Below are 26,446 nucleotides of genomic sequence, written 5' to 3'. Positions count from 1 at the left end.
ATCCAAAAGCCGCTGTCGAGCAACCGCTGTGCGAGCTATAAGGACTGCGTCATCCGCGTATAGGAGAACCGGGATAGAACAGTTTCCTACACGCGGAATATCCAAAGTCGCTGTTAAAAGGGATCTCTCTATATCATTAATATATAGGGTAAAAAGAACAGGTGCCAAAATGCACCCTTGCCGAACACCACGAGCAGATCTAAAGGAACTTGTACATTTACCATCCCGTGAAATTCTGACTGAGGCAGAGAGATCTTGATGAAGATCGGCCAGAAAATACACTAAGGGAGGATCAAGACCTTTTTCCAACAGGATGGTCCACAGCTTTGACCTGTTAACCAGGTCAAAAGCTGAGGATAAATCCATAAATGCCATCCTTATACAGCCTTCCTTAGCCACGGTGTATTTGCTGATTAATAATGACAAATTAAGACACTGATCAATGGTACTTCTGTGTTTTCTAAACCCATATTGTAAATTAGAGATAATATTCATCTCAGTGGCCCAGTCTGAGATTTTCATTAAAATTACTTTGCCTAAAATCTTCACAGAAGAATCGATCAAGGATATGGGTCTGTAGCACCGCGGGTCCCCTCTCTGTCCCTTCTTAAAAATTGGAATAATAGTATGGTGAAAATATGAAAGTAATTTGAGTGGTGTATATGTTAGTCAGTTATTTGGATTGAGAAGCGGGGTGGAGGGATAGAGGGAAAAAGGTTTGCATTTATATAGCGCTTGCTAACCATGATGAGGTGTTGAAGTGCTTTTTTGGTGAGTAGCACGCTACTCTAGAACCCATAAAGGATTAGTGGTGAATTAGTATAGTGAAATATGAAATTAATTTGAGTGGTGGACATGTTAGTCTGTTATTTGGATTGAAAAGGACAGTAGAGGGATAGAATAGGGAAGGATTCAGAAATGTATTTATTTTTTATTTTTGGAGCTCATAGCAGAAGGATGAGGCTTGGGATGAGTAAAAGTGAGGTGGAGGGGGAAGAGTCAGAGGGAAGGGTTTAGAAAGGCTTGTTTGGGAGATCTAAATGGTAAAGAGGTACGAGATGATGCAAGGAGGGGTAGAGTTGGGAAGGGTCTTGAAAGGGTTATTTTGAGAACCATAGTAGTGGTATGGGGTTCGGGTAAATGAGAGAGTGGAGGTAGAGAATATATTGATAGCTGTATAGGGTGAGAAATAGGGTAGTGCATTGGTAGAAGTAGTAGAATGAGGTTTGAGACGAGTCAGAGAGTTGAGGTAGAGGATATATTGACAGCGGTATAGAGTGAGAAATAGGGTAGTGCATTGGATATGCTGAATTAGAAGACAATTTATAAATGTATAGATACAGAAGTACTTGGAAGGTATATATATGCATAAGGAAGGTAGTATATGTAGATTAAAGATGCATTACAAGTGTTGTTGTACTTTAAATTAATTTATTAGTTTTTTTGTTCTTTTTGTAATTCAATAGAGAAGCAATTATAGAAAAATAGTTATGATAAAAGATTCTTATTTATTCAGTCACTTATATACATAATAAAATCATAGAATAACATAACTATCAGTAATATGTACATGTGTTAAGCATTATTAATGAATATCTATATTTTTAAAAACATAATTATTATACAGGTTTATAAACAGCAAGACACATATATAGGTACACATATATATATAGTGCAAATAAATGCTTAAATGCTGAGGTATATGCTGTATTTTCTGTTTGCATATGGTGGTTATGTGGGTAAGAGCCAATTCTTGAGTAGTGTTCTGAAGATAAGGTGGTTATCCCTGGATGTTATGTTGGGGGTGCAGAGTTCCATAGTTTGGCTGCTTGAACAGATACATATGTGCCACCCATGTGTTTTTTTCTTGTACGTTGGGATTTTGAGGTGAGGTTCCACTCTAGAGCGGAGGTTCCTTTGTTGAATATGTTTGGTGATTTTATTCCTGATAAAAAGCGGTCCCGTTCCATGTATCGCTTTGTGGGTGCCACAAAACAGCTTGAATGTGGATCTTCTGGCACCGGTAACCAATGCAGGGCTTTCAAGGCAGGAGAGATGTGGCCTTGCAACTTTATATGTAAGAGTAGTCTGACAGCCGAGTTCTGAATCCGTTGTAGTCTTTTCATAGTCGTTAATTGTAATCCGTGGGAGAGGCTATTGGCGTAATCGAGTCTGGACAGAACAAGAGAGATGGTAATCTGGCCCATGTGTGGAAATCCCAAACGGGGGAAGATTTGTTGCAGAGTTTTTATAGTAATAAAGCTGGATCTTGCTAGTTTGTCCAATTGGGCAGTCATTGATAGCTTTTCCACTTGGGAATTAATTGATAGCTTGGAGTCAATGGTCATTCCGAGGTTTCTTACTTCCTTTGATACTTTAGTCAGTGTTCCCAGATCATCAGGCCATGCAGCGAGTGGGTCATAATTTTTCCAATTGCCGCACGTCAGTATTTCCATTTTGAAAGCATTCAATTTGAGATGGCTTCACGTCACCCAATGATCCATGGCTCTGAGACAACTGAAAATAGGCGACTTTCCAATGTCTTTGGGGCATTCCAGTTAAAGGAGTATTTGCGTGTCATCTGCATAGTTAGAGCACGTGAGGTGATTAGAAGCATGGGCGAGATGATAGAGCCTTGACGGACCCCTGCTTTTGGGAAGTACGGTTTGGACAAGAAAGGGGGAGTATGGATGACTGCAAAGGTAGGTTGTGATCCAGTCTAGAGCAATCCCCTCTATGCCGCCTTCGTAGAGTATCAGAGTGTCATGGTCAACCGTGTCAAAGGCAGCCGAGAGGTCCAAGAGAAGTAGTGCAGTAACCCGTTGAAGTCAACTGTGTTCTTCAGGTCATCCCAAATGGCAACTAGGGCAGATTTTGTGCCTCTTCCTGGACGGAATCCCGTTTGGAAGTCTGAAAGTATGGCATTATCTTCAATAAATTGTGACATCTGGGCAAATGCTTCTATTTCCATCAGTTTACCCAGAAAAGGTCCATTTGTAATCGGTCTGTAGTTGTCAGGGTTCAGCGGGTACAAGTTTGTTTTCATCAGTAATGGGCATATGTATGACTTTTTGAGTTCTTCCAGAAATTTTCCGGTAGCTAAGGAATTGTTGATGATTCTTCTTACTAGTGTGGCAGCAGAGGTTGTTCGAAGAATTGTCTTGAAGGCTCGCGGTGCACACGGTTCAGAAGGGCTGCGGCAGGCCTGCTTGCTGTGATCAGGTCCATACATTCATTGTGTGAAATGTGCTGGAAGGAAAGGAGAGGCTGGGTAAGAGTTTTCTTGGCACTGGTGCTTTGTCTTTGTTTTAAATACAAGTCCAACTTGTCTGCTTTGGCCATATAACGATTTGCTAGTTTGTCTGTGAAATCTTGAGTAACGGGATGAGCTCCTTCCAGGGATTTGGTTTACAAAATTAATTGAGAACTTTATAGAATTCTTTATTACCACATTTAGCATTTTGAATTCTGTCTGAATAGTACGTTTTCTTAGCTTTTTTGATAACTGACTTGTATAACCTGTTAATTTTCTGTCAGTGAAGTTTGTTTTGACTGCGATTTGTTTTGAGCCAGGCACGTTGCAGCTTTCTAATTTGTAGTTTTATCTCCTTTATCTCTGTATTTCTCCAAGGTGCTTGTTTTCATTTTTTCTGTTGTGTTGTTTTTAGAGGTATTAGGATATCAAAAGCTTCTTGTAGCCACTCATATAGTTTTTGAACAGAATCTATTGTGTCTAGGTCTGTACTGGATGTTAGTTGCGCTTCTAAGTGTTCCAAATACAGTTTGTTCCATGGTCGATAGGTGGATGCATGTAAGGTGGTTTTAGATGGGTTGCTTAGTGTTGTTTTATGTTGGAAAGTATCAAATGGTGATCTAACCATGTGACTGGAGTCATTGTTTGAAAGGTAACTAGTTCTGTATTAGCAAAAATTACATCTGGGATGTGTCCAGCAATGTGTGGGAGTTTGTGGACTATCTGATGCAGGTTCAGTGCATTTAGGCCAGCAATTATTGTTTTCGGATGGAGCATATTGGGTTTCTAAACCCAAATGTTGAGGCCACCCAGAACACATTTGGGAATGTTGCATTGCTAGGTGGAGGTATGTAAACGAGCAGGAAGTTACATGAAGAAGATGGTGTAGGGTTGCATCTGGAGAAGAGGGTGAAGATGGCCTCACAACCTTGTATGGAAACGTCATCAGCTCTAGAGATATTTAATATCTGCTCGAACACAACAGCTAGGTCACCTCCTCTTTTGCTATACTATTTTGCATGATAGTTTGATAGCCCACAAGAACAGCTTCATGCAGGACTGGAGCCATATCCTCTTCCAATCATGATTTGGTTATGAATTGAAAGAGTACAAGAGAAACAGTGAGTGAATGCTTGTGATGAATTAGAGGGTGAGATGGGACATCACTTTTTGGATTTTTGGAAGCGGGAGGGCTAGAGCTTTCCTGGTGTAGGGAATCTATCTTGGGCTTATCCCAGAACTTGTGGGTGCTCAAAGTCATCTTGCAAATTTCCACATCTGTGTTTTAGCCAACAACAATGCAAGGTCGAGAAATCTGTGTTTTTTTCTCATTTGGGTTGTAGGAATAAACTGGCTATGCATGCTTGCCTCTCTGTTATGTCTGTTAAAGTTTGAGTTATTGCCCTCAAATATTTTGCTGTCACTGGATAGGTCTATTCTATGTGAAGAAAATCAGCCCCAGCAGTCATACACCTTGAGCAGGTGGAGTCTGCACCTTCATAAATCCTCACGTTCCTGTGGGGCACGGGATATGTGTGGTGACTCGCAGTAGTTCAGTTTTAGAGTTCTGGGTGCCCTTGGTTCCCTCTGAGATGCTTTTAAATTCCACAATATTTTTTATGTAAGTAGTTGCATTAAATAAACTTGAAGTGTGCGTTCTTGAACAATTTATGTGTATAATTTAAAAGATTTGAAGCCCAGTTTTCTTTCAAGTCTTGTTAGTTTAGTGGTGAAGAGTAGTGCTTGCTAAAGAATTGTGACCATATTATTAGGTTCTATACAGTATATGTAGCATCATGTGAGTGGTAGGATCCTGTTAGGCTTCTCCCCAAATACATCTTATTTCTCTAATTATTGCTCCTTACATCAAAAATTGACCTCCTGAATGGTCATACACCTCCGCTAGGTCCCCAAGAGGTTTAGTGATTCCAGCTTGAAAAACATCTGCTACTGTCTCATTTCCCTTACTCAACCATATTTTCAGCTGTTTGTTCCTGCTTTCCTTGAAGACTCTTGTTGGACGTGGCCCTTTCTGCAGGGTCTTCTCAAAATGTTTTGCCTTCACCCCCTAGTTTTACTCTGTGCACTTTACCACTGCTAACCACTGCTAACTAGTGCTAAAGGGCCTGTGCTGTCTTCTTTAAATATTATAAATTAGCTTAAACCCAATTGGCATATTTAATTTATTTGTAGGTCTGTTGTAAAGTGCTACTACGTGTGTCCAGGGCCTATAAACGAAATGCTACTAGTGGGCCAGCAGCCCTTTATTGCGTCACTCACTTAAGTAGCCTTTTGAACATACCTAAGCCTGCCATTGCAGCCTGTGTGAGCAGTTTTCAGCTGCCAATTTGACTTGGAAAAATAAGCCATTTACCAGGTCTAAACCTTCCTTTTAAGTACATATAGGTCATGCTTAGGGTAGGCCCTAAACAGCCCATAGGGCAGGGTGCAGTGTATGAAAAAATTTGGACATGTACTTTAATGTTTTACATGCCCTGCTAGTGATAAACTCTCATATTTGTTTTTTATTCCTGCAAGGCCTACCTCTCCTGTAGGATACCTTTGTGTTACCTTATCAAATTTAATATGTTCTATTTTTTGATTGGGAGCAGGTAAGAAAGTAACATTTGGTGTCTGAGGAATTGCAATTTAAAATCCTCTTTCATTGTTAAATTGGATTTTAAGTTACAATTCTGAAGAATGTCACTTTTAGAGAGTCGGCATTTTCTGCCCTAAGCATTTGGTGCCTTCCCCCTGTTCTTGGGTCACATGGCTAGGTGTAGTTGGCAGTTGGCCTTTGGGTATTTCTCCCAGACGGCATCACAATAGAGGGTCTGGGTAGTGGCACGGTGAGTCATCTCTGACTTTATAGGGGGGCAAAGCTGTCATCTACCACACTTGCACTTTAGTGGTCTGTGCCCTACCCTCACACAAAGGACTTCACCTGAGATTTATGGCCTTCAAACTTTTTAATGCCATGTATCCCCCCACCCCGAGTGGGGGAAAAAAAAACATCGGGCCCCCTCTGAATTTTCACAATTAAATTGGCAATGTTTAAATATGTTTAGACTTATTTAAACATTGCAGTTAACTTCTGTTACCATTTTAAAAATCAATCAAATACATTGTTGCCAAACATACAATTCTGGTCTGGCAGGGCTTACTAGCATGGAAAAGTATCCATAGTGTGATCATTTGAAATGGAGGTTTTGAAGAATCTTTGGGGTCCCTTCCTTTTTGACACAAACTCCGAGCTAGGATATACATTTCAAAAGATGATAGTGAGGGCCCTTTACAGAGCAGCTTAATGCCGTCCATTTTTTTCCACTTAAAATGAAGCACTGTTATCAGCATAATGCTTCTTTTGGACAGAGCCTGGTGCCCCCCTGGGATCACTTGAGGGACCCAGTTTGAAGACCCAAGCTCTAGACAGACTGGGAGTAGGGCTGGGAGGCAGGATATTCCAAACACCTCTGTAGGTGGAAACTCCAGAATGTTCTCCCTCTTCAAAGTGGGCAGCAGGTATAAAAAGGGTTACCTCGGGTCCACTCTTTGGATCACTTCTGGTTCTGTGAAAGACTCAGAAGAAGGACTGCTGTGCTGCTGTGCTGCAAGAAAGACTGCCCTACTACCTTCTACTTTGCTGCCCTGCTGTCTGGGTGAGAAGTACTGGAACTGCACAATAAACCCAGGACCCAAGGGTGAATCCAAGGGTTAGTTGTCTGGCCTGCTGAGCAGAGCCAATAATTTTGAACTCTGCATCTGGACTCTGCGTGCCTAGAGTCCTAACCCCCAAGTGGTGCCCCTCCAGTCCTGGACCCTTGGAAGTGGGGAAAAAGGTATTTTGCCGCCACCCCAGCTGTGGCGCAGGTCCTTGTCGCACGTCATTGAAACAGACGCAACGCGCCACGGCCTCAATGCACGTCTGCATTGCAGCCTTCACAACACATCCTCTATGTGGACTTGCATCTTCTCATCGGAACCGGCGCAGCTCGTCGCAGCCTCAACAGGAGCCTAAATTGCACCCCTCGCAGCTGCTGCATGACACATCCTCGACGCAGACCTCATATCGCTCCTCTGGAGCACCGCTGAGCAGCGAAACACTCCACACCCAAAACTTAAGGTACATTTCTCTGCAGGTCTAACTTGGACCCAATAGCCAGCCGACACTCCATCGTGGTTGCCCTGAACTTGTGACTTTATCCTGGTCTGGCGCAACCAGATAACCACAGTTGCCGCTTTGTGCTTTTAGGCACTATCTCTACCTAAATCGTTAAAATTGCATAATGCCGGATCTACTTATTGTATTTTTGTAGTTTTGTAATTACGTTATTTATTACTTTTTTACTCTATTTATCCAAATTAGTGTGGGATTTTTCTTGTTAGTTTTTCACTTTATTACTGTGTGTGACTGCATAAATACTCTACTCATTGCCTCTAATTTGATGCTTTATTGCTTTGTGGTAAGCTCCCCGTGGATTAAGCCCAGGTCAGTTTATGGTTTTGCTGGTGTTCTACCCAGATAGGTGTTGTGGCGGTTGCTTGAGCAGGGTTTCACCTCGCTCAACCAACAACCCAATTTCCTATAACGCTGAAGTGGCATGCTGGAGGAATATGCAATTTTTGTTCCTGACAGCCTCAGAAATTTTTCCAGCAGTACTTAGCTAGCTTCACAATCTGGGGAGCTTCCCAGACACCTTTTTGGGTTTTAGAAACCTATCGACCAGAATGTACATATGATTTGTTTCTAATCATGCTCAACCTTGTACATTTTCCAAAAGATTTGGCTCCCCATCGAAGTTGTGCAGCTATGTAATACAGTTCAAGGTCAGGGGCACCCAGACCCCCTTTAATACATGCAATTCCAATTTGTGTAATGCAACTATGCGCCTGTTAGAGTCCCTAATTAAGTCAAGGAAGATAATGTCTAAGTCCCTGAGTAGACTAAGAGGTAACTCTTAGTCTGGTCTCTTAGTCAAAGATTGCGATAGCACCGTTTTCACAATCACTGAAAGTGTTAGTGTTTTCCAAAAAGATACACAACCACTAAGAGCTGTGATTACAGCATTTCTCACTGCCATTTATCATTTCTGATTCTGAATGTCAAAATGTGGCTCCTTGGTATCTAAATACCCCTTTGACCTGTGGAATTGAACTTTACTGTATAGGAACCTATATATGTAATTCTAACTTTCTTCTGGGACAAATCGAGAGTTGTATTATTTACGGTGTACCTCTCCCATATCTGTGAATACTAATTCTGGTTATTACTCTGACCCTTACTTCCTGTTAGATAAATATGCTTGTGAACAAATACCCTTCTGAATGCCCCCCAATGCCTCAAATGAGTCTAATTTAGGTAGCCTAGCATCAGTTTCCTCTTGCCAGTCTTTCCTGTCCTGGCTTCTGATGTTTTCGAAATATTCATATTTACATACTCTTATTCAGGCTGAGGTGTGAATCCTGTCAGTTCCTCGCAGTGGCGGCTGGTTATAACAGGCGAAAGGGGCGTTGCCCTACCAAGCATCCGAGAGGAAAGAGAGAATGAACGTACAAAACGAAGCAGCTTTAAATAAAGTGCTCTCTGCTTCGTGCTAACACAGATTCTTTCTGTTGCCTCTTAATGAAGAGCTGAGGAGCGAGACAAGTCGGAAGTCCTCGTGCGCATGTGCTAGGCTGCTAGCTGGGGCGACGGCTATCGCTCGCCCTTGAGGTACACACACGAGGAGAGTGATGTCAGCATGGTAGGAGTGGCAAGTAGAAGCGGTAATGGTTAACTTGTATATGGGGCGCTTATGCTGTGGCCCAGGCGTTTTCAGCAGAGCTCCATTGAAATAAATGGAAAGGGGCAGGGCTGGCCTACATCGAGGAAGTGAAGTGGGTGGCAACAACTGAAGGACTCCCTTCATGTTTGTACTGCTGTTTAAGCCTCCTGATTGGATGTTGGAGGCTGGGGGAGTGGGCTGGCTGTGGAAGATTTTGTCTAGGCAGCTCCGATTTCATTTCGGGGTCGGGATAATAATCAGAATGCAGCAGGTGTGCGTGCGTCGTGTATTGTGTTGTTGGCGCCTTGGCGGTTTATTATCCAGGAGGGACACCGACCAGACGAGATGGGACTTAACCAGGCGGCACAAGCTTTTGAGGTAAGTGAACAAGTATAATTTAATGTGGAACATAATCTACTCTCTTCCGGTCGAGTCGAGTGTTCATTGTGCTTTTTTTGTATCAGCTTTATTCGGAACGAGATCACCAGTCAAATGCGAGCAAGGGTATAGTCAGTAGAAGACGAGGCCTGGGACTATTCCTTAAATTCGTAAGGATAACAGACTGAAGACTATTTAGAATTAGAAAAGCGGTAGGATTTTGTTGGGCAAGTGCACCAGTGTTAATTACGGCAGTGCCTTGTTAGCGTTTCACTTACTGTTTGCTAGCCACAATCGCAGCCGCAGAACAAGCTGCAATCTGTCTGTGGGCACGTGCGCAACATATTGAAGAATTATTAATAGCCTGCGGGTATTAACAAGCAATGCAATCTGGCAGGGATACAGTTTATGCCCTTGCATGCGCAGTTACTACGCTGTACCTTCAGATGAGAATGCAAGTTCTCGGAGATTGAGATGTATTTTACCGAGATTATTATAAGCACTGCACTCTGATTAATGGCGTCCAATATATATCTGCAGTACAGGTCGAGACCACCCTCCACCCCTCTCCCTATCAGAGCGCTTGACTAATGTGGCAACAGAAGGCTCAGTGAAAGCCCACCCAGTGTTACATGGGTGGGTATAAATATTGTGAAACGAGGCCCGTTATGTTACAGGCTGACGGAAACTTAATGCTGAAGCCATCAGAAGTGCCCCTGAGAAACACGACCACACAACAGGTCTAGAATACACAAAAGCCAAAAAAGTACTTTTGCATTTAATGCGGAGAAGGTAGTGCAATGTTTTATAGGTGAATACGCGTGCGAATGTCGCACAACCAACACAGGAAAGGCAAGCCCTCATTCTAAGGTTTAGTGGTGCTTTCCTGCATAGCATCTGCCAATTAACCTGTGGCTGATTGGTTGATCTAGTAGGGTTTCAGTGTAATGCTTTTTGGGTTTGTTTCAGCATTCAGTTCACATTGTTGGGGAAGGCGGTTCAGTAAGTACGCTAAGCTGTATATGCCCACGCACAACATTTTTCGCCCCACCACTTTCAAAATCCACCAGCCGCCCCTGGTTCCTTGATCTTTTTCTCACCTTGAAGTGTATGCTGTTTGTGGTCGTGGGTATCATCTTGGTGTTTGAGGATCTCTCCCACTTCTGTTTTCCCTACCCTGCCAGGAGCACTTTTAGGGAGAGGTCGCCATAGTGCTGAGGAGGTAGGGCGATGGAAGAGGTGACAAACTTTTATTCAGAAGTAGTCAGTCAAAAACATCTTTATTCGATTAATCAGACATCCATTAAAGAAAAACCACATTAAGAACAGAAAGAAACATATAAAGTTTAACATATGAAATAAAACACAATTCATCACACACAAAAGTGACATTTAAAAAGCACTACAGTTTCAACGTGGCAGTCTTGACTGGGAAACACTATAAAGAATAAACACAATTCAGTACACACACAAAAATAAAAAAACAAGCTATGGTGGCATATATAATCACTACAATTACAACAGGGACATCCTAATCAGAAAGCATGGTACGCGGGCCCAAACTGCCGCTTTGAGAAAAGGGCCTACATATAAGCTTGTCTCATTATCGCATTCGTAAGAGAAAACTGAATGCCATTTTAAAATCCCAAATATTGTGTTTTTTAATGAGCTGAAGTATAAAGTGATTCGTATATCTTAAATAAAATTTGCAAAAAAGTGCAAAGTGCTGCATGGACTGACCAGAACTCCCATCACAGGGTCATGGGCACGGATCAAGGTTCTTTTGAAAACCAGGGGAAAGTGGTGTAAAGTGTCAGCTGGTAGGAGGGCTGACTACAGCCATGTTTAAATAAGCTGTCACTGTTGATATCCCCCATCCTTGTTCAATCTAGTGGCATGCTCAAAATTAAATAGGGTTAGCTGCACAGATTTCTTAATTACATTCACAATATTTTCAGGGTCTTTGAAGACACGCTGTAAACCAATTTTTGGAAAACAGACTCCACAGCTGCTTACCATGGAATATGGTGTACCCTTTCACACCCAAGACAGTGCCTGATAACATCGATGGTTAAAGTGGCCTGTGCAAATTTCCATACTGTTAACCAAAGTAATGCAGGGCATGCTCTAATGTGATCTTTTATATATGGTAGGCCCAGTTCTTCATGGCAGATCACATAGCAGGTTGATATAGGGCCCGACAGCACCTTCCTGCAGAACCTGTTATCTTCAATCTGTATAGCGTCGCGGTTGGAGATACCCCATATCTCAGCTCGGTATGTTGCGACAGGAGTGCACTGAGTTTTATAAATATGTAACAAGGGGAACCACCCTAGACAACTTAGACCTAGACTCACAGTTATTAGGTGTCCAGGACCCAGAAGCAGCAAAGGTAACCCCCAAATAGGAAAACGTGCTGGTGCATCTTAAACTGTTAGTACCTACAAAAAGGGTTTGCTATCTGCTTACTCTTTGGACCTCATGCCATAATGCAGGATTTAAGAAAGTTGCTTTGTGAGTCCAAGGAACCCATAAAGTTCACAAAGGCATACACCAGCTGACGCATGGCTATTGGTGTACGTGCCATCAGCACTGCGTTGTCAGCATAAAGGAGAGAAGGGAGCGGTAGCCCTTGGATTCTGGGTACATCTGGGGTAGCAATGATTGAAGAAGGGTGACGCTTTTTAATATATAATATAAATAAAAAGAGGGGCCAAAACACACCCTTGTCACAACTTTGTCTTATATCATTTGACACCTTTCCATCTGCATTTATTCTAACCCTAGTTTTCATATCTCTGCAAATACACCAAAAAGTGCACCAGTGCTTCACCCATCCCATAAGAGAGAAGAGTTTCCCATAACTTTGAGCGATTGACGCAGGCAAAAGCTTGAGACTGGACCATAAATGCCAAGTATAAAGGGGAGCGTTTAGCAACAGTATATCTTCCAATAATCAGTGACAAATTAAGACATTGCTCAGCAGCCCGCACCTGATTTCTGAACCCACATTGACAAGGATACAAAACCAGTGCTTCCTATATCCACTCTTTAATCCCGTCATATAATACCCTCTCTAAAATGTTAACCAATGTGTCTATTAGAGAAATGGGCCTGTAGCATCCCGGGTGTGAGCGATCTCCCTTCTTAAAGATGGGTACAATAATGGAAGTGTTCCAGGACTTCAGTAGTGGGGGGGTAACAAGGTTGTTAAAAACATTCATTAATAGTGGTGCCCACAATTCCAGGCTGAATTTGATAAGATCAATAGGTACGTGTTATGTTGTGTGGTAAGGCCCCATCTGGACCTGGGGCCTTAGCACACACACTCTGGCAAATGGCTTCCTGTACTTCTCTCAGAGGTACCTGAATGCCTGAGCATTGTTAGCAACCACCGAGGACTCGATGTCCGTAGGTGATGGTGCGTACATTTCTGAGAAATGGGCCTCCGAGGACTCACTGGGAATATGACAGCTAATTGGGCTCACAGAACTTCACCTTGTAAAGGTTGCATGTGTTTATGGGTGCAACATAAGGCTGCTTGATTGCTCTGGACATATCTCAATAACTGCTATTTAATTCTTCCACAGTGTCTGCAGTCGAACTAACTTTTTTAATATGTGTAATCACAGTCTGCATCAGTACTAAGATAAGATATACAAGCTAAGGAAAAATGTACCCTAATCAACATATATTCTTGTTTTTCTAGCAAAATGCTTTGATTTCGCTCTCTATGAGTATTTTGATGTTGGAGCAAGCTGGCCAAGGATACACCAGGGAGAAATAGAACAGTGCACGTGCATCGACGGGCAGATCGAGTGCGAAAAGGCTCGGCGATATTCAGGTGAAGAGGCATTCGAAATAGTGGGTGTTAAGAATGAAATACTGTACATGTTCATAGGATCTCCCTTAAAATGTTTGTCTAATGATATACAGAGATGTTGCATGAGGGAGCCTTATGGGGTTCCAGTCATTTACCAGAGGTACTCAGCAATTTGTAGCTTGTAGATGATATATAATTAAAGAAATATAAATGGCAAATCCCCATTTTCCCTTTGGTCAAGTCTGATCATAAGTGAACAAAACAAGTGCAGGACTGCAAGGCCCACTGTTATAGATGAAAAAGACAACTGCAATCCATCAGTGTAATAGGTGTTGTTCTAATTCAAAATACTCATGGAATTGCATTTGATTTTACTAAAATGATCTGTGTCTAATATACTTATATGGGTTGTTAGCCATTCCTCTTCGTCCTTTGGTTTCTTGTTGTGTCATTCACATTTTCTTCCGCCCACTACAGCATAGGCCAATGGGTCAGCCCCCTTCAGTGACGGCTGTAGTAAAGCGCCGACTCTGAATACCGCCAGAGCATTTTGTTCTCTCACAAGGAGCACATCTGCACATGCATTAGTTCCCTTCAGTGCCATAGCATACTATGGCAAACTAATCTTTTTGAGACGAAAAAACATTTTTGCTTTTAGTCAACAATTTTTTTGGGTATTGGCTAGGGTTCGACAGCTCCCCAACAACAACATCTTAGAAAACCCATGACAAGACAAAGCATCCATTGAAAAAGCTAAAAGGCAAATTGCCAAAGCCAGACCTATTGGCTTTGCCAATGCTAATTTTTTGCTATGTATACCCCCAGCCCTGGAATTCCATCCTAGTCTGGTATGTACTGGGCTTAGATACCATTGTTTTTTCACCACATTCATTTTTAATTATGTGGAAAAAGGGTTTTCACGTTTTAGTGAGTCACCAAAATAGATTCACCAGCCTGGGGACACTAGACGGGTGGTGTCCATTTTGTATTTTGTTCAAAATGAGGTAGTGCCAAGCGGCAATGTATCATAACCAAATAAACGTCACTAGGTATGCTTTGGGGAACAATTAACTCATTTATAACACCCTCCAAAAAATTTTATTGGCTCCAACTTTATGGTTGTGAATTTTGACACCCAAATATTAAGGGCTGAATTCACACTAAAGAAATCGTAAATGTGCTCCGGTAGGCTCACACCTACATTTAGTAATAAACGAAGAATGCCACGTGTACTTTTGTGAAGCTGCACAAGATAGAAAGAAATTGAAGAGGGGAGCAACCCCAATGTGCAACACACAACGGGACGGGGGATAAACAGTGGAAAATTTACAAAATGTCCCTATTTAGACAAATTAGAATTGCTTATGAGCATAGACAGAGTACTTTTGTTGTTGTGCACTTTAGGAAAACTCTATGTGAGCCAAAAGTATTAAAAATTATCATTTATTTCCATTCATATAGCGACAAATAGACAAATATCTACAACTCCCAATATTGGGTTACAATCTATAATCCTTATAAAATCAATTAATTCAATACATTTAAAACACAAGAATTAAAAGTCGACGCAGCGTTTCGGTGTTGTGTGCAATATTTCACCTTCTTCAGGACTAAAAAAGTGTTTATTTCATCTAAAACAAAAGAAAAAATTATCCATTTAAACATTTATATAAAAAAAGTGCAAATTGACAAATTAAAATGACAGTGTTACCCTATTCTTTCACAACATCCTCTGTATTTTATCAAAAGCTACAGAGCCACCCCGTGGTCATCTTAGGTAGCATTTTATGTATTTTCTGGTATTGACACTGAATATTCTATCTCACATGTCTCTAGTGTATTACAATATAATCAAAACAGCATACCTCATCTTAAATTTGAGAGTGTATTAGGAAGTGGAGGATGACCTTCCAATTTCGAATTCCTGCCAGGTTAAATAATTTTGCCTATATTATAAACAGAAATCATCTTTAGATAGGACTGCATATAACCATTTCATTTGTTCTATTTATTTATTGTAAGCGAAGGATGGCATACCTGAATCATATATAAAATTCTTTCTTTTTGTACCACGAGAAGCCACCAAAATTGAGGATTTTTTCTTTTTATTCCCGGACACCAGAACTACTTAAAATAATTGGTATTTGTAGTCTCTGTTGAGAGTCAAGTGAAGAACCTTGTTAGCTCAACCACCCCCTAATGGCATATTTATGTATCTAGAATCATGCTAAAACCTCTCACCTCACTTTCAAGAGCAGATCAGACTTTATTGTCCTTGTTATAAATTCTTTGGGACGATATCCTTGCATCAGGTAGAAGATGTATCAATTTTCTTCAGTCTCGTAAATTGCCTAAATATATAAGATGCGTATCATATAATCGCTCACATGACATATAGTCACCATTGTATAGTCGCTATATATAGGCACTCCATGTTTTTATCTAGATTAGCACCCTTGGTACCGGGTTGTTATTATTGATTGCCAAAATCGCTTGTTCTTTTAATGTGCATCTACCGGGTTTAAGTCCTCGTGTGTCTTTATCGTATCTTAAATTACATTGCATATTGGTTAAATTATGTGCAATTTATCTTATATAGGGCAGATAAAGTCAGCTACATTAGAACAAATATTGACTATTGTTAGGACTAAAACATAGAGAAGGGCCAATTAAAAAAGGACGCCTCACGCATGCTAAATGCTATAATGTAGCTATAGCCTTGTGGAATCTGTTGCCGCTTACCTCGTCAAGTTAGTTCGGCCTCCCTGCTCTCGTGGTACATCCAAATCGGGTTTACGACAGGATTGCAATATCCATTTGTTTTAAACCCGTTTAACCGGATGTGTTATTGACGTCATATCCTGACGCATCGGCTGCTCGCACTGTGTCTGTATGCCTGCCTTGTTTCTAAGTAACAGCGGCGGCCATTTTGTAGAGGACGAGGGCTAATGTAGAGAATAGTGTAAAACGGAAGAAACTGGGCATTAATCACTTTTTAAGAATTTATAATGTTGCGTATTGTTAAATCGTTATTATATTCGTTCTGTCTTAGTTCGGTTATATATATGGGGGTATATTTATAATAACGATATAGTGTTTTTATACAACAGCAATTATATTAGCCACATGGGTGCTAGAGCCTCGTTGTGGTCTAGAATTCAAAATTAATTAATCATGCGTGGTACATTATATTTATTTGTCCATGTAATGGATTACAAAATAATACTTGAAAGTAATGCTTGAAAATAAAGGAGGCCTCCAGATGATCGTGCGGCCATCTTAAAGTACCTAAAATGATAATCACATAATGGTTTATCTAAAATTGAAGGAGACAGTATCCACTTCTGTATTGAACTTACTACTGTAATGCTTCAAAATTATAGCTTGTAGGGGCCCCAGTTGGAGTTTAGGGCCACAAAAGGTGGATTACCATTACCCCTCGTTTATTAATTGCTTGGCTCCAGATAAAATAGAAACGAAATAGGGACAAAGGGTAAAGCTTATTCTAAAGAAATCATAGTAATCTCTCCCAGTCCTCCCTATTATTTAATCCATTTTTGTAAGTATCAAAACGTGACATAAAATATTGTTCACGTTTCTTTCTTTTTAGAGCTACATCGCCGCCTCGTGTGTCACAAAGTACAGTTTCTATGCCACACCATTCCAGATCTTCTATTGAATGGTTGGCCTCTAACCAATGTTCCACAAGTGGAGCTGTCATTTTTTTGGTTCTAATTGCAGATTTGTGTTCAGTGATCCTAGTTCTGATTTCACGTGAAGTTTCTCCAATATATGCTTTTTTGCATGGACAGACTATCATATAAATGATGTTACGGGTTCTGCAATTTATCAAGCTTCTTGTGTGGTGCTTGTAACCATTATGAGTTATACAGCTACCGCTCTTGATATTGCCACAACTCTTGCAAGAGTTACAAGGAAAAGTACCGACAGGAAATGGAGTATTATTAATGGTACTTTGTTTGGGTATCCTATTCTCTCTATATGTATGTACTAATTTGTTCCGGATAGTACAGTTTCTTCTGAAGGAAAACATTGGTCTTGTTAGATTATTATCATTTCTATCTCTAAGTAACGGCCAGTTCCTGTTAATAATGTTTTTAACCTTATTGCTAATGCTGCTGAAGTTTGTTACGAAAATTAAGGGTAAGTTTTGAGAATCCGTATTTTTATTCTCTTTTTCTCTGAATAACGAATCTCGATTGAAATATTTCGCTCTTTTGTAGGCTTTACGTATAAGATTTTTTGGGTATCCTCTATCTCTCAGTTTATGTGATAGTGCATCCGAATGTCTGTTAAAATCATTAATGTCTTTGCAATTCCGGCGTATTCTTAAAAATTGTCCAAATGGGATGTTGTCCCTCTGGCACATGGGATGGTTACTTTGGTAGTGTAACATGGTGTTACGGTCTGTTGGTTTAGTAAAGAGCTCTACTTTGAGTTTACCACCCAGATGTTTTATTGTAATGCCCAAAAAATCGCACTGTGTCCTATCAATAGTGGATGTAAATTTAAGATTGGCATCTCCTAAGTTTAACCAGGTGATAAAATCCTTAAGTGATTCGATGGCACCGCTCCAGATAAAGAAAACATCGTCGATGTAACGTGACCAATAGGAGATGTTTTCATAGAACGGTGCCGCCGGATTGAAGATATGTTTCTCTTCAAAGTTGGCTACATATAAGCAGGCCAGACTGGGAGCACAGGTGGCCCCCATGCTGGTACCTTTGATTTGTTTATATAATTCTGTACCAAATAGGAAAATATTGTTTTTCAGGATGACTTCCACACAATCAATGATAAACGATGAATGGGTTGATAAATCACCGTTTTCATCTTGTAACAGGCCCTCAAGCATTTGTACTGTGTCGTTTTGGGGTATATTTGTATAGAGGGCTTCTATATCAAGCGTCACAAGCCATTGGTTGACTGGATGGTATGCAATACCTTCAACTTTGTTAATAATGGAGGTTGTATCCTTAATATAGGCCCTCTGTTTCACTACCAGTGGCTGTAGAAATTTATCCACGTATTTGCTAAGGGGTTCCGTTAAGGAATCAATACTGGATACTATTGGTCTCATGGGGGGGTTTTTTAGATCTTTATGCACTTTGGGCAAACCGTATAGTGCCGGTATTTTAGGATTAGAGGTTCTGAGGGAATTATATTCCTCTGAACAAATGATCTCTTCTTCTTTCGCAAAGTTTAGAAGTCTGTCTACTTTTTCCATTAGTGCCTTCCATTCTACTTTGTTAGATTTCTCGTAATGTAGGGGATTACTAAGCATACTGAGCATCTTGTAGTTTAAGTCTGTGGTGTCCATCACTACAATACTCCCTCCTTTATCGCCAGGTTTAATAGTTAAGTCATGGCGACGTTCCAAGTTAGTTAAGGCTATACGTTCACTTTTATTTAGATTGTTTTGCCATCGTACATTTTTTGTGAGCAAATCATCAATATTATTCTCTACGACTTTCTCAAAGAGGTCGACTTTTTTATTCACTTGACTTAGAGACGGGGTCCAGTGAGACTTAGGTTTAAGACCAGATTTATTATCTACAACAGTTCGACTATCTTCTTTGTCTTTGAAAAATTCATTTAGTCTAATCTTTCTGAAAAAGTTTTGTAGGTCTCTTTCTAAAGCAAACTTATCTATAGGTGTACAAATGGCATAGCCTAGCCCTTTTTCTAATAGGGAGATCTCATGTTCACTCAGGGTTGTGCTGGATAGGTTGATAATGGGGGCTTTTCTATGATTCTCTATTCCCAATGAGCCTGACTCCTGGTTCTCATATAGGGACGTCTCTGTTGGGAAGTGTGGGGATATGTATTCCCCCGACCCCGTCCTTGCCCTCGCCCTCGAATCGGGCCAGAGTTTTGATGTCGTTGGTCCAAAAAAGACAGCGAGTCTCTGCTAGTACTTGGTTCGATGTCCCCGCCTCTCTTAGAATTATCTGGTTGGTCCCCCTCGGACTCAGAGCTGGTATACGAGGTATCAAAAAAAGTTACTTTTTTCCTAGGGAAGTTTCTTTTAGGTTGTTGCCAATTTGATCTATTATATGAATCTTCCCTCGGTCGCTCGTAATAATCTTTTTGTAAATGGGGATAAACGTATTCTAAATTGTATTTCAGAACATCTTTCCTTAATTTGTTCGCTTTTTTGTTAAGTAAATAATCCCTATAGCTTGACACATCGGTTTGAATTTCCTCTAGTTTCTTTTTTGCTTCTTCTAATGAGTTGTCTTCTTTTAATTTGTTTTCCATTGCTTCGATTTCACCCTTTTCAATAATAAGTATCTCATGTGCTGTCTCTATAATTAACAGCATCCAATCTCGACTACATCGATTGGCAATAAATGTCCAATTCTCTATGAATTTTGAATGTTTAATAAAAATACCGGGTTCATTTTTAACTTGTAGACCTCTTGGTATAATTCCTTTCCTACAATATTCAATAAGGAAGTCTGCATGTAATTCCGTTCTAACGGTCTTTTTCTTACTGTTCCAAAGATCCCTCCATTTATCTTCATTGCCATTATTAGTATTGATTGTCGAGAACTCTTTTGAGGTACCATTAATGATTTTGTTAAATTGCTCTTCTGAGAAACCATACGTTTTCAGAGCATCCATATTCAATTTTTGGTTAAGCTAGATTGCCGTATATCAGTCTTAACAGATCAAGAACAAAAAACTCCCCAGCTCACTAGCTGTACGAGATAGAAAGAAATTGAAGAGGGGAGCAACCCCAATGTGCAACACACAACGGGACGGGGGATAAACAGTGGAAAATTTACAAAATGTCCCTATTTAGACAAATTAGAATTGCTTATGGGCATAGACAGAGTACTATTGTTGTTGGAACAGATTATTCGGGTTTATACAAACACTGTACACAATAAAAGCACTTTAGGAAAACTATGTGAGCCAAAATTATTAAAAATTATCATTTATTTCCATTCATATAGCGACAAATAGACAAATATCTACAACTCCCAATATTGGGTTACAATCTATAATCCTTATAAAATCAATTAATTCAATACATTTAAAACACAAGAATTAAAAGTCGACGCAGCGTTTCGGTGTTGTGTGCAATATTTCACCTTCTTCAGGACTAAAAAAGTGTTTATTTCATCTAAAACAAAAGAAAAAATTATCCATTTAAACATTTATATAAAAAAAGTGCAAATTGACAAATTAAAATGACAGTGTTACCCTATTCTTTCACAACATCCTCTGTATTTTATCAAAAGCTACAGAGCCACCCCGTGGTCATCTTAGGTAGCATTTTATGTATTTTCTGGTATTGACACTGAATATTCTATCTCACATGTCTCTAGTGTATTACAATATAATCAAAACAGCATACCTCATCTTAAATTTGAGAGTGTATTAGGAAGTGGAGGATGACCTTCCAATTTCGAATTCCTGCCAGGTTAAATAATTTTGCCTATATTATAAACAGAAATCACCTTTAGATAGGACTGCATATAACCATTTCATTTGTTCTATTTATTTATTGTAAGCGAAGGATGGCATACCTGAATCATATATAAAATTTTTTCTTTTTGTACCACGAGAAGCCACCAAAATTGAGGATTTTTTCTTTTTATTCCCGGACACCAGAACTACTTAAAATAATTGGTATTTGTAGTCTCTGTTGAGAGTCAAGTGAAGAACCTTGTTAGCTCAACCACCCCCTAATGGCATATTTATGTATCTAGAATCATGCTAAAACCTCTCACCTCAGTTTCAAGAGCAGATCAGACTTTATTGTCCTTGTTATAAATTCTTTGGGACGATATCCTTGCATCAGGTAGAAGATGTATCAATTTTCTTCAGTCTCGTAAATTGCCTAAATATATAAGATGCGTATCATATAATCGCTCACATGACATATAGTCACCATTGTATAGTCGCTATATATAGGCACTCCATGTTTTTATCTAGATTAGCACCCTTGGTACCGGGTTGTTATTATTGATTGCCAAAATCGCTTGTTCTTTTAATGTGCATCTACCGGGTTTGACTTAAACCCGGTAGATGCACATTAAAAGAACAAGCGATTTTGGCAATCAATAATAACAACCCGGTACCAAGGGTGCTAATCTAGATAAAAACATGGAGTGCCTATATATAGCGACTATACAATGGTGACTATATGTCATGTGAGCGATTATATGATACGCATCTTATATATTTAGGCAATTTACGAGACTGAAGAAAATTGATACATCTTCTACCTGATGCAAGGATATCGTCCCAAAGAATTTATAACAAGGACAATAAAGTCTGATCTGCTCTTGAAACTGAGGTGAGAGGTTTTAGCATGATTCTAGATACATAAATATGCCATTAGGGGGTGGTTGAGCTAACAAGGTTCTTCACTTGACTCTCAACAGAGACTACAAATACCAATTATTTTAAGTAGTTCTGGTGTCCGGGAATAAAAAGAAAAAATCCTCAATTTTGGTGGCTTCTCGTGGTACAAAAAGAAAGAATTTTATATATGATTCAGGTATGCCATCCTTCGCTTACAATAAATAAATAGAACAAATGAAATGGTTATATGCAGTCCTATCTAAAGGTGATTTCTGTTTATAATATAGGCAAAATTATTTAACCTGGCAGGAATTCGAAATTGGAAGGTCATCCTCCACTTCCTAATACACTCTCAAATTTAAGATGAGGTATGCTGTTTTGATTATATTGTAATACACTAGAGACATGTGAGATAGAATATTCAGTGTCAATACCAGAAAATACATAAAATGCTACCTAAGATGACCACGGGGTGGCTCTGTAGCTTTTGATAAAATACAGAGGATGTTGTGAAAGAATAGGGTAACACTGTCATTTTAATTTGTCAATTTGCACTTTTTTTATATAAATGTTTAAATGGATAATTTTTTCTTTTGTTTTAGATGAAATAAACACTTTTTTAGTCCGGAAGAAGGTGAAATATTGCACACAACACCGAAACGCTGCGTCGACTTTTAATTCTTGTGTTTTAAATGTATTGAATTAATTGATTTTATAAGGATTATAGATTGTAACCCAATATTGGGAGTTGTAGATATTTGTCTATTTGTCGCTATATGAATGGAAATAAATGATAATTTTTAATAATTTTGGCTCACATAGTTTTCCTAAAGTGCTTTTATTGTGTACAGTGTTTGTATAAACCCGAATAATCTGTTCCAACAACAATAGTACTCTGTCTATGCCCATAAGCAATTCTAATTTGTCTAAATAGGGACATTTTGTAAATTTTCCACTGTTTATCCCCCGTCCCGTTGTGTGTTGCACATTGGGGTTGCTCCCCTCTTCAATTTCTTTCTATCTTGTACAGCTAGTGAGCTGGGGAGTTTTTTGTTCTTGATCTGTTAAGACTGATATACGGCAATCTAGCTTAACCAAAAATTGAATATGGATGCTCTGAAAACGTATGGTTTCTCAGAAGAGCAATTTAACAAAATCATTAATGGTACCTCAAAAGAGTTCTCGACAATCAATACTAATAATGGCAATGAAGATAAATGGAGGGATCTTTGGAACAGTAAGAAAAAGACCGTTAGAACGGAATTACATGCAGACTTCCTTATTGAATATTGTAGGAAAGGAATTATACCAAGAGGTCTACAAGTTAAAAATGAACCCGGTATTTTTATTAAACATTCAAAATTCATAGAGAATTGGACATTTATTGCCAATCGATGTAGTCGAGATTGGATGCTGTTAATTATAGAGACAGCACATGAGATACTTATTATTGAAAAGGGTGAAATCGAAGCAATGGAAAACAAATTAAAAGAAGACAACTCATTAGAAGAAGCAAAAAAGAAACTAGAGGAAATTCAAACCGATGTGTCAAGCTATAGGGATTATTTACTTAACAAAAAAGCGAACAAATTAAGGAAAGATGTTCTGAAATACAATTTAGAATACGTTTATCCCCATTTACAAAAAGATTATTACGAGCGACCGAGGGAAGATTCATATAATAGATCAAATTGGCAACAACCTAAAAGAAACTTCCCTAGGAAAAAAGTAACTTTTTTTGATACCTCGTATACCAGCTCTGAGTCCGAGGGGGACCAACCAGATAATTCTAAGAGAGGCGGGGACATCGAACCAAGTACTAGCAGAGACTCGCTGTCTTTTTTGGACCAACGACATCAAAACTCTGGCCCGATTCGAGGGCAAGGACGGGGTCGGGGGAATACATATCCCCACACTTCCCAACAGAGACGTCCCTATATGAGAACCAGGAGTCAGGCTCATTGGGAATAGAGAATCATAGAAAAGCCCCCATTATCAACCTATCCAGCACAACCCTGAGTGAACATGAGATCTCCCTATTAGAAAAAGGGCTAGGCTATGCCATTTGTACACCTATAGATAAGTTTGCTTTAGAAAGAGACCTACAAAACTTTTTCAGAAAGATTAGACTAAATGAATTTTTCAAAGACAAAGAAGATAGTCGAACTGTTGTAGATAATAAATCTGGTCTTAAACCTAAGTCTCACTGGACCCCGTCTCTAAGTCAAGTGAATAAAAAAGTCGACCTCTTTGAGAAAGTCGTAGAGAATAATATTGATGATTTGCTCACAAAAAATGTACGATGGCAAAACAATCTAAATAAAAGTGAACGTATAGCCTTAACTAACTTGGAACGTCGCCATTACTTAACTATTAAACCTGGCGATAAAGGAGGGAGTATTGTAGTGATGGACACCACAGACTATAACAACAAGATGCTCAGTATGATTAGTAATCCCCTACATTACGAGAAATCTAACAAAGTAGAATGGAAGGCACTAATGGAAAAAGTAGACAGACTTCAAACTTTGCGAAAGAAGATGAGATCATTTGTTCAGAGGAATATAATTTCCTCATAAACTCTAATCCTAAAATACCGGCACTATACGGTTTGCCCAAAGTGCATAAAGATCTAAAAAACCCCCCCCATGAGACCAATAGTATCCAGTATTGATTCCTTAACGGAACCCCTTAGCAAATACGTGGATAAATTTCTACAGCCACTGGTAGTGAAACAGAGGGCCTATATTAAGGATACAACCTCCATTATTAACAAAGTTGAAGGTATTGCATACCATCCAGTCAACCAATGGCTTGTGACGCTTGATATAGAAGCCCTCTATACAAATATACCCCAAAACGACACAGTACAAATGCTTGAGGGCCTGTTACAAGATGAAAACGGTGATTTATCAACCCATCCATCGTTTATCATTGATTGTGTGGAAGTCATCCTGAAAAACAATATTTTCCTATTTGGTACAGAATTATATAAACAAATCAAAGGTACCAGCATGGGGGCCACCTGTGCTCCCAGTCTGGCCTGCTTCTATGTAGCCAACTTTGAAGAGAAACATATCTTCAATCCGGCGGCACCGTTCTATGAAAACATCTCCTATTGGTCACGTTACATCGACGATGTTTTCTTTATCTGGAGCGGTGCCATCGAATCACTTAAGGATTTTATCACCTGGTTAAACTTAGGAGATGCCAATCTTAAATTTACATCCACTATTGATAGGACACAGTGCGATTTTTTGGACATTACAATAAAACATCTGGATGGTAAACTCAAAGTAGAGCTCTTTAATAAACCAACAGACCGTAACACCATGTTACACTACCAAAGTATCCATCCCATGTGCCAGAGGGACAACATCCCATTTGGACAATTTTTAAGAATACGCCGGAATTGCACTGACATTAATGATTTTAACAGACATTCGGATGCACTATCACAAAAACTGAGAGATAGAGGATACCCAAAAAATCTTATACGTAAAGCCTACAAAAGAGCGAAATATTTCAATCGAGATTCGTTATTCAGAGAAAAAGAGAATAAAAATACGGATTCTCAAAACTTACCCTTAATTTTCGTAACAAACTTCAGCAGCATTAGCAATAAGGTTAAAAACATTATTAACAGGAACTGGCCGTTACTTAGAGATAGAAATGATACTAATCTAACAAGACCAATGTTTTCCTTCAGAAGAAACTGTACTATCCGGAACAAATTAGTACATACATATAGAGAGAATAGGATACCCAAACAAAGTACCATTAATAATACTCCATTTCCTGTCGGTACTTTTCCTTGTAACTCTTGCAAGAGTTGTGGCAATATCAAGAGCGGTAGCTGTATAACTCATAATGGTTACAAGCACCACACAAGAAGCTTGATAAATTGCAGAACCCGTAACATCATTTATATGATAGTCTGTCCATGCAAAAAAAGCATATATTGGAGAAACTTCACGTGAAATCAGAACTAGGATCACTGAACACAAATCTGCAATTAGAACCAAAAAAATGACAGCTCCACTTGTGGAACATTGGTTAGAGGCCAACCATTCAATAGAAGATCTGGAATGGTGTGGCATAGAAACTGTACTTTGTGACACACGAGGCGGCGATGTAGCTCTAAAAAGAAAGAAACGTGAACAATATTTTATGTCACGTTTTGATACTTACAAAAATGGATTAAATAATAGGGAGGACTGGGAGAGATTACTATGATTTCTTTAGAATAAGCTTTACCCTTTGTCCCTATTTTGTTTCTATTTTATCTGGAGCCAAGCAATTAATAAACGAGGGGTAATGGTAATCCACCTTTTGTGGCCCTAAACTCCAACTGGGGCTCCTACAAGCTATAATTTTGAAGCATTACAGTAGTAAGTTCAATACAGAAGTGGATACTGTCTCCTTCAATTTTAGATAAACCATTATGTGATTATCATTTTAGGTACTTTAAGATGGCCGCACGATCATCTGGAGGCCTCCTTTATTTTCAAGCATTACTTTCAAGTATTATTTTGTAATCCATTACATGGACAAATAAATATAATGTACCACGCATGATTAATTAATTTTGAATTCTAGACCACAACGAGGCTCTAGCACCCATGTGGCTAATATAATTGCTGTTGTATAAAAACACTATATCGTTATTACAAATATACCCCCATATATATAACCGAACTAAGACAGAACGAATATAATAACGATTTAACAATACGCAACATTATAAATTCTTAAAAAGTGATTAATGCCCAGTTTCTTCCGTTTTACACTATTCTCTACATTAGCCCTCGTCCTCTACAAAATGGCCGCCGCTGTTACTTAGAAACAAGGCAGGCATACAGACACAGTGCGAGCAGCCGATGCGTC

The 26,446-nt window shown here is 39.4% G+C and overlaps 1 protein-coding gene across 2 annotated transcripts in view; it reads left to right on the top strand.

Annotated features, from left to right (window-relative positions):
• HGFAC (HGF activator) overlaps positions 1 to 26,446 on the top strand; it is an 882,006-nt gene that overhangs the window by 307,435 nt on the left and 548,125 nt on the right. For both annotated transcript variants that reach the window (XM_085642492.1, XM_085642493.1), the window contains exon 6: positions 13,106 to 13,240. In XM_085642492.1, coding sequence (XP_085498618.1) covers positions 13,106 to 13,240 — 135 coding nt within the window. The remainder of the gene's footprint in view (positions 1 to 13,105; positions 13,241 to 26,446) is intronic.

The sequence above is a fragment of the Triturus cristatus genome, chromosome 2_2 (assembly GCF_964204655.1).
Source record: "Triturus cristatus chromosome 2_2, aTriCri1.1, whole genome shotgun sequence".
In the NCBI taxonomy this organism is placed as follows: Eukaryota; Metazoa; Chordata; class Amphibia; order Caudata; family Salamandridae; genus Triturus; species Triturus cristatus.
This window is presented reverse-complemented; position numbering and strand designations above follow the sequence as displayed.